The sequence below is a fragment of the Phoca vitulina genome, unplaced genomic scaffold, assembly GCF_004348235.1.
Source record: "Phoca vitulina isolate PV1807 unplaced genomic scaffold, GSC_HSeal_1.0 scaffold2, whole genome shotgun sequence".
NCBI classification, from domain to species: domain Eukaryota; kingdom Metazoa; phylum Chordata; class Mammalia; order Carnivora; family Phocidae; genus Phoca; species Phoca vitulina.
Genome location: NW_022589705.1, coordinates 58,072,773 through 58,081,629, shown reverse-complemented (window position 1 = coordinate 58,081,629; position 8,857 = coordinate 58,072,773). Strand labels below are relative to the sequence as shown.

The 8,857-nt window shown below is 55.4% G+C and overlaps 1 protein-coding gene across 3 annotated transcripts in view; it reads left to right on the top strand.

Moving 5' to 3' along the window:
* Positions 1-8,857, top strand: part of ACOT11 (acyl-CoA thioesterase 11) — a 47,370-nt gene that overhangs the window by 1,934 nt on the left and 36,579 nt on the right. For 2 of the 3 annotated variants that reach the window (XM_032428227.1, XM_032428232.1), the window contains exon 1: positions 3,490-3,635. The exons of the other annotated variant lie outside the window; for it this stretch is intronic. In XM_032428227.1, the coding sequence (XP_032284118.1) occupies positions 3,603-3,635 (33 nt within the window). In that variant the 5' untranslated portion in view covers positions 3,490-3,602. Of the gene's footprint in view, positions 1-3,489; positions 3,636-8,857 lie in introns of those variants that run through there. 3 annotated transcript variants of the gene reach the window in all.

Here is an 8,857-nt window from a genome sequence, read left to right as displayed (position 1 = left end):
TCCTTCCTTCCTTCCTTCCTTCCTTCCTTCCTTCCTTCCTTCCTTCCCTCCTTCCTATCATTCAGTCACTAAACCCTTGTTCTGGGCAGACCCCATGCTGAGGACTCAGTCCGATGGGGGAGACAGACCATGCCGGACAGTGACAACCTGGTATCACTGTGGCATACAGATGGAGGTGACTTCGCTGTGTTTTGTCACTGAGTGGGGCAGTAGAGCTGGGACATGGGCCTGAAGAATGAATGCAGACATGTGTCTTCCAGCCAGGAGGGCCCCATCTGTGGGGCCAGATGAAGGACGTCACGTGGGGAAACAAAGTACTTGTGGGAGAAAATACTCAGGGTCCGGGGCCTAAGAGGCAGGCTTTCTTGATTCACAGGACTCCCCAGAGGCGCACTCGGGGACCAGGCCTTTGGGTTACATGAGCCTATGGGGTTCGGGCACTCCTAGAGAAGTCCTTGGTCTGCATAAGCTGTAAGAGGCTACGGAGAGTGCTGGTTACGCCGTGGGCTCTGGACTTTGATCGGGGTTCAAATCCTTATGCTAACTCTTATCAACTGCATGACTTTGGACGAATGACTCTTTGCCTCCAGTTTTCCTCTGTAGGAGAATGATAATGGTAGTATCTTCCTCCTAGGATGAGGCCCAAATGTGGTACCGTATCTGAGGTGCTTGCACAGGGCTGGGCGTGCCCAGAAAGCTACAACGACAGTGACGGTGGCCATGAGAGGGATGGACGGTCACGAGCCACCTCAACAGTCTCTGGGTCTCATTCTCCCCACCTGTGTCTCCAGCTCATTGGCTCCCACAGTACGGTCCCTGGACCAGCAGCATCAGCATCCCTTGGGATCTTATCAGAAATGCAGATTCTTGGGCTCTCCGGGAGCTTTTGCTTTCAGCAGTCTGAATTTTATTTTATTTTATTTTATTATTATTATTTTTTAAAGATTTTATTTATTTGAGAGAGAGAATGAGATAGAGAGAGAGCATGAGAGGGGGAGGGTCAGAGGGAGAAGCAGACTCCCCGCTGAGCAGGGAGCCCGATGCGGGACTCGATCCTGGGACTCCAGGATCATGACCTGAGCCGAAGGCAGTCGCTTAACCAACTGAGCCACCCAGGCGCCCAGCAGTCTGAATTTTAAAACGCCCTCTGCATGATTCTGATGCAGGCTGAAGTTTGGGGACCACCGACCTCACTCTCACTTAAGACCTCCTCTCTACCCACCTTTCCAGGACTGTGACTCATCCAGGGGTGTGGTGTGTTTCTCATGTTTAGGGCCCTAGTCTGGGGGCTGATGGGGAGAGGGCACAGAGATGAGTAGGATGTGGTGTCAGCCCTCACGGGGCTTCCAGGAGGGTCGAGAAGGGGAGGCAGATACCCATGGAAATGTTCATTGGAGCCAGAGACCGAACAGAGCTGCCGAAGAGACACGAGTCAGTTCTGTGCTAAAGAGCAGAGAGGAGAGAGACCTTTGTGGGCTGCAGAGCCCTCTGCAGAAAGGTCTGGCTCTCTGTGCCTTGTTCCTGACAGTATGCTGATTCAACCTTGCTGGGAGTCCTCTTGTAAGTCTCACTGAAGCCTCTCTTATTTTGTGCTTTGCTGTGGGGTGAGATGGACTGGGCTCTAGGCTTGAGGTTAGGAATAGTGATTCTAGACAACTTCCTCATGGACTTTGCGTGGCTCACTTGTCATCCCTGGGCTTCAGTGTACCCCTCTGTAAGATAGGGGGACTAGACTGAGTCCAGTGAGTCTGAGACATTGTGGGCCACTGGCGAGCGGGTAGGCTGGGGACCAGAAGCTCTCTGGGTTTCATTCACCCCCTCTGTACCATGTGGCCTTGAAATTGCCCTGCTTGGATGCCATGTGATGAGCTGTCCCTTCTCTGGGCTGGTTTTCTTACCAGTCCAGGGAGGTCTCATGATTCTGTCCTGTTCACTTCACATGGCTTTTATCATGTGGAACACGTTCTTCATTCTTAGAGGCTTCCTGATACCTCACCCCAGTTGCTTGGCATTCGAGGCCCTCCTCGACAGATTCCTAGCTTTTTTTCTGCAAGATGAGGATTCTGTTCTGTTCTTGTTAGGCCTTCCATCTCACCCCTCTTTTCAGACTATCCAGACCCATTCAGTGTTCAGGCCAGAAAGCACCACCTCCTCCAGGAAGCCTCCTAGATTGCCCCAGCCCTCAGGGCCATCCTTGGACCATCTTGCTGTCTTTATAGTGTGACTTTAATTTCTCATTCGTTAATACCGAACTGCTGACAGACCCCTAAGCTCTTCGAGGGAAAGGCTTAAGTTCACAGGGATGGACATGAGAGCCCTTGACTCCTAGAGCAGGGAGGCTCGGAGACAAGAGGGAACTTGTTCAGAGGCACACAGCACATTAGTGAGAGAACTCGGCCCAGAGTCCAGGTGTCTTAGGCCCAGGGGGAGACATCAGTAGGTGTGTGGGGAGTGAGCTCGAGGCAATGAAGGGCAGAGGCCTCAGATTGGGCTGACCGTTCCAACATGGCTCTGCACTCAATAGCTGTGCCACCTAGGACCATGTCATGTGCCCTCCCCAGGGGACCTCCTGGTGGGTTGGAGTGAGGACAGCACTAGGCCTTGGACACAGCAGGTGCTCGGTTATCATGAGGTGCTCATTATTACTTCTGATCCATTTGTCTACCCCAGCTCCCCTGCCTGGCTCTCCCCTGCCTTCTTCTCTTAACCACTAAGGACTTTATTTTATTGGCCCATCATGAAAAGTCCAAGTGTCAGTGTCAAGGCCTCCTCGTGAAGCCTCTTGCAGAAGTGAGAGGGACGAGGGAGAAATCTGGGTGGTCTCTCAGTTGGTGGTGGCTACAGAGGGCCTGGGCTGGGTGCCCAAGGGGCTGAAGCCTGTGGAGGTCATGAGGTGGAATTTGGCAGAGGTCACTTTAAGAAGTCACACTGCTTATTTTAAGGAAGGAGGGAGTGTGCCCTGTCCCTGGCCAGTAGCTACACTGGGCTGCTCTTGGGGGCAGCGCTCCTGAGGGTGAAGAGTCCTAGCAGGTGGGTCTGATATCTCTTTGGGAGGCTGCTGGACGCTCCCTGGCTTCCTGCCACCTCCAGCCTGACCCCTTGTGGACGGATGGAAGCCTGGTGACCAGTGTGCCAGTCTAACTGGCTGGGGCTGGTGGGGTGGGGACTCCCGGCCCCTGGGAGGGACCCCGGAGCCAAGAGGCCCTGTGAGCAGGATGTCAGGGGCTGGAAGTGGGGGTGACTAAGTTTGGCTGTGGCTGGAAGTAAAGCGAGTGTCCCGCTAGGTGCCCAGTGGGCAGCCACAGGGCCCCCTGACGTGGCCGGGGCCCAGTTGGCAGCCGCTCTCCTTCCGCTCTGCCAGGCGGGCACAGGAGCCTCGGAGGGGGGTGCTCCGGGCGAGGGGGGGCAGAGGGCAGTGTGAGGAGAGGCAGGGCTGGGTGATAACAGCTGGGCTCAGGAGGGGCGGGAGCTCGGGAGGAGGGGCCCGAGGAGAGGCTGACCGGCTTCATTTGGAGTCGGAGCCTGGCCGTGGCTCAGGTGACCAGCGTCTCTCTCAGAGGGTGCCACCGACCGTGCCACCGGCTAGTGGGGTCTTGGCCGCAATGATGCAGAATGTCGGAAATCACCTGCGAAGGGTATGCAGGGTGGGCGGGGGTGGGGGGGCTGATTGGAGGCCAACGGTGGGCGGGGGAGGGGGCTGCAGGCTGGGGATCCTGAAAGAGAATTGAAGTTTCCGTTTTAAGTCAGAAATTCTCCGTCTTCGCTCTCATTTTCCACGGGCCATTTTCTAGCTCTCCTTGGAAGGAGAAACTGCAGAACTCCTAGGCTGGTTTATTAGAGGTAACAATCCCCAGACAAGCCCCAGGGGCCATGCTGAGGGGAAGTTCTCTGCGTCTGGAATTCTATTCCGGGGTGTGTGTCTCTCCCAGCCGAGTCCTGTGTGTGCTTCTGCCGGACGTCTGTGCTCCGTGCCTCTGTGGCGTGCTGGAGTTCAGGGCTCGAAGGCCCGGAGGCCGCTAGAAGTTACAGGGCTGGGTGGGGAGGGGGTCTGAGTGGTGAGGGAGGGTGTGGCAGCCAGCGATTCTCGGGGACAATGACCTCTTTCAGAGAGCAAGCTCAGGCCCAGGCGTGGGCTCTTGGACAGGTGTCCTGCTAAGTGGCCTTGCAGCACACGTTTCCCTGGAATGTCTTACCAGGGACTTTGGAGCTGAGATTAGATGTTGAGGCATGGGACAGAGCCAAGTGCTCATCACCGCCTGGCGGGGGCCTTTGATCTGGTGAACGGGAGAAGGGTGCAGGACAGACTGGCGGAGGTTGTGCTGGGCGCAGAGTAGGTGTCCTCTGAGGACGTTCTCAGGAAAAGCCTTTTTAAAGGGGGCGGGGGCAAATAAATCTCTTACCTATCCCCTCCCTCCATCTGCATGACCAGCGCTCAGCTCAGACCTCCGTGCCCTCCCCCGTCCAGGGCACCTTCTCCCTGCTTCCCCGATTCCACATCCAGCCCCTCCCATCCCCCTCCACTGGAGGGTTGCTTCTAATAGGTAAATGTGATTATCCCGCACCTGCTGAGCCGGCTGTCTTCAGTATAGCGTTCCTGTTCCTTACCCGATACAAAAGGCTCTTGGTAATCTGCTTCGGCCTGCCTCTCCCTCCTCATTCCACCTTCCGCACCCCGATAGATTCAGCCGTACTGAACCGCTTGCCACTGCTTCAGTATACCACCTTTGTTCTCTCCTCTGTGCTGTGGTCCCTACTGTGCTTTCTGCTCGGGTGGCCCCTAGCCTCCCCCCGGTCCTCCTGGAAAGTTACCTCTGAGCCTTCAGATCTCAGCTCAGATGCTGGACTCCTCCAGAAAGCCTTCTCAGATTTCTCAGGGCACAGGGAGCCTCTGTGTTAGTTCCTTCTCATACTGGATTGTGTGGTGCACTTGCACGTCCATCCCTCCCACCAGCCTGTGAGTTCCACAAGCCTGCTGTCAGTGTGCCCAGCAGAGGGCTGGGCATGCTCAGAGCTCCAGACAGTGTCTAATGAATGCATGGGCACAGGCAACTTCTCAGTGAGGCCGAGAGTGGGATCTGAGCAGCAGGACCTCTTGCCCCTCATCTCTTGAGCTTGGAGCAGACAGCATTTTCCAGGTGGGGCTGTGTCTTCTCCTGTGCCTTTCATGATTTTTTTCCCATTGATCCCCATCAATAATTGGGGGAGAAGGCAGTAGAGGAAGGATGTATCCTTATCATCATTCTACAGAGATAATAATATCGTAGTCGCAAATCTGTATATAGTGCTGACCATGCTACGCACTGCACCAAATGCTTTGTATATATTAATTCGTTCAGTTCTCTATGAGGTAGGTAAAGCTATCATCCCCATATCCAAGATGAAGAAACTGAGGCTCAGAGGGGTTGAGGACTTGCCCAGGCTCAGGATCACACTGGCAGGAAGTGGCAGAGCTGGGATTTGAACTCAGGCAATCTGGCTCCCAAGTCTGAGCTCTTAGGGAACCTGAGGCTCAGCCCTGCGAAAGCCAAGTGAGACTCCAGCCCACATGTTTCGAGTCTGAGCCCACAATGCATTTTGCTTCCCTATACTCTCCCACCCACTCTCCTGAGTCTGGGAGCGGGGGTAGGTGTGGGGGTGGAATTGGGCCCATGAGGTGACATGGGTGACCTCATGCCGGCTGAGAACACTCTAGCCTTGATTGCCACCTATGGACCATTGCCTGCATGGTAGATCTCCTTGGATGCCCCCATTTCCTCCCGAATTCCCTTAGTTCCCCAATGATACAGGACAGTTTGGGATGGTTTTCTGAGTTGTAACCAAAGCTGTTTTTAATGAAAAGCAAGCAAATAAAAAAACCCACCAAACTCTCTTCACGGGGGACACAGAAAGCCAGGTAAACTGGGAATAGAAGCGGGCCCTCAGATAACCCACAGCCCTGCTTCCCAGAGTTTGGGGGCCCTTGTCAGTATCCCGTGACACTGCAGATGGCGAACGTTTTGGAGTTAGGTGGTTCTGGCTCTTCCCTGCCCCTGGGGACCCATCAAGGCCTCGGAACACGTGAATGAGTGAGGGAGGTGGTAAGCCTGCCAAGCTGAGGGAGCGAGGTGTGTGTGTGTGTGTTGGGGGAGGGCACTGATTCCCTGTCTGCGGGTGCTGGAAAGGTCCTGCTGTCCCGTCTCAGTCCTTGCCTCTCTCAGTGGAGGCCCTCCCCTCCCCCACCCAAGTCTGTACTGGGCCCTGAGTCCCACACTCCTGGGCTGGTGAGGACCCACTGGTACCCTAGTGGGAGACTGGGAACCTCTGCTCAGCCTCAGTGTTAGCCGGGTCAAGGTCACCTCCTGGGAACTTTACTTACTCTGGGAAAGCTGATGGGGCTGTCGATCCCAGCTCCCCGGAGAAGCCCCGCAACCCTGCAACGTCGCTGACAGGGAGGTGGGAGGGTCAGAAACAGCTGCGGGCATTTGCGCACGCGTTTGTGCAGCCACGGACGTACATGCTCCTCCCCACGCGTGGGGGTGGGCCCGCTGCTTCGCCTTGAACCTGTGGACAGCTGGAGGTTCTCCCTAGCCCACCTCCCTGGCCTCATGAAGGATCTAGTTCAGACTCTGAGGAGGTTTCAGGCACTGTGTTTGGCTCCCCCCCCCAGATTAGAATCTTATCTTCACCCCGTTGCTGTAACCTTGGGCCAGGTGCTCCCCCTCTCTGAGTGTTCTCTGAGGTCCCCACCAGCTTTGACATCCTGGGGGCCTGGACTTCTGTGAAGGGTTTGTGCACCATCTTGAGATTGGTCCTGACCGCGAAAGGCAGGGGCCTGTCTGCCTTGAGAACCCCGCTGTGTGGAAGAGGAGGGGAGACCCACAGGAATATAACAACCTGCCTATCATATAGTATGAGTGCAAAAACTACTGAATGAATGAGTGACTGTGGGAGCTCGGAAGGGTGCTGAAGTAGTCCCAGAGGGCTTCCTGGAGGGAGAGGCAAGACTCAGACAGTTAGCTTCAGCCTGTTCAGGAGCCCCATATGAACCCTGATCTCAGCCATGGACAGACACCCTCAGTGTTTGTAGTCTGTCTGGAGGACTCTTCTTCATCTTTCAAAACCCAGCTCAGCCATCATTTCCCATTCCCATCTGCATCCTGCCTGCCCCAGAATGAATGGCGTCTCCTCAGGATATTGTACTGATTTCAGTTCTTCCCTGCCCAGGGATTAGCCTGTGGCAGGTACTGAGTACTCTGTGATGAACCCAGGCTGTTGTGTGGAGCTGACAGCTAATGAAGGAGACACAGTGAGAAAGTAGTCGAGTAAATATAGGATCCGAATCTGTGCCAAGCCCCACGAACAGTAATAACAATAAGAGTAAATGCCACGTAGGTGCTCCCTGTGCGCCAAGCATGCATTAACTCATTTAGCCTTTATAACAACGCTGTGAAGTAGATAACCTTACTATGCCCGTGTTGAAGATGAACCTGAGATACGGAGGTTAAGTAACTTGCCCAAGGTTACACAGCTATTAGCCTCAGATTGCAGGAGAACAGGGGACTGTGAGAGAATAATGGGAGAGGTCAAGGGAGGGCTCTCTGAGCCGGTGACAACTGAGCAGAAACCTAGCAGTTGAGAAGGAGACAGCCAGAGGAAGGCCTGGAAGGGTATTCCAGGCCGAAGGAACAGCATTCATTGGCAGGCTCCAAGGTGTGGGGGGCTTGGTGCCTCTGAGCTACTGAGTGGAGGCCGGTGTGGCTTGGACAGGAGCGAGTGAGGGCAGAGCAGGTGGGAGGGCCTGAGACAAGGCTGCAGTAGGCTGGGGGTCTGGGCCTTGCAGGCAGGGTTTGGGCTTTGGAGTGCTAGGGGTTGTATTGTCCTACCCACCAGACTGTGTGGTACTTGGGGATGCTCTGGTCCCCAGGCTTAGTGCCAAGGTACATAGTCCCTGCACACTGTGCTCAGAGAAGCTCAGAGACCTAGGGAGACACATCATCATGGTTCCCGTTTGTATGGCCAGCACCACGAAGGTCCTGGCCACCTTCCCACCCACTCCCTGACCCCTCACAACAGGCAGGTGGGTGATAGGCTCAGGCCCCTGGTACAAACGAGGCACGGAGAAGTGAGATGATGTGCCCGGGCTTGTACAGCTGGCGAGAGACTTAGAATCCTTACCTGCCAGGCTGACCCCTTTCCCAGCACCTGTCCTGGCCAGGGAAACATCGGGAACCTCTGCACATCCAGAGAGTGGTCTCGCTGTCACCCTCAGACCCACCCCATCACAGCCTCCCAGCCCACCTGACAATGCAGATTCAGGGCCGATCACCTGCCCCCCTGCCTCACACATACCGGGGGCTAGCGGAGGCTGCACCCCTGCCCTTCACCTGTGTTGGGTCCAGGCCGGGCCAAGCCGGCCTCCCCAGGACCTCTGCACAGCTGCTCATGAGTCTAGAGACCTGCCTTACAGACACTAACTCACTTGACCCTGTAGGCCTTGGTTTCCTCCTCTGTGAACCCGGGCTGTTCCTGTGGATCTTGCTAGATCACAGGCAAGCTTAATGGCTTTGGAGGAGTGCGGAGCTTGGCACACAATTGACCATGGTAGATATGGGTCCTTCTCTTTTCATTTCATCCGGACTTCTGTTTCCTCAGTGTTTCAGAGACAGGGTCGGTTGGTTGGATGAGGTGGTAAAAACTAACTCGTCGAGTACCTGCTGGTGTGAGGCGTACTTCAGCTTCCTGGTAGCGCTGCTACTGGGTATCCGTCTGGCTTTGCATCTAATAAAACGAACGCTCTGGCCTCGAGCCACTTCGAGCTGGTTAGAGAATTCAAAGTCTTGTCTGGGCCAAGCTACAGCTGGGCGGGGGCCCTGGTGCC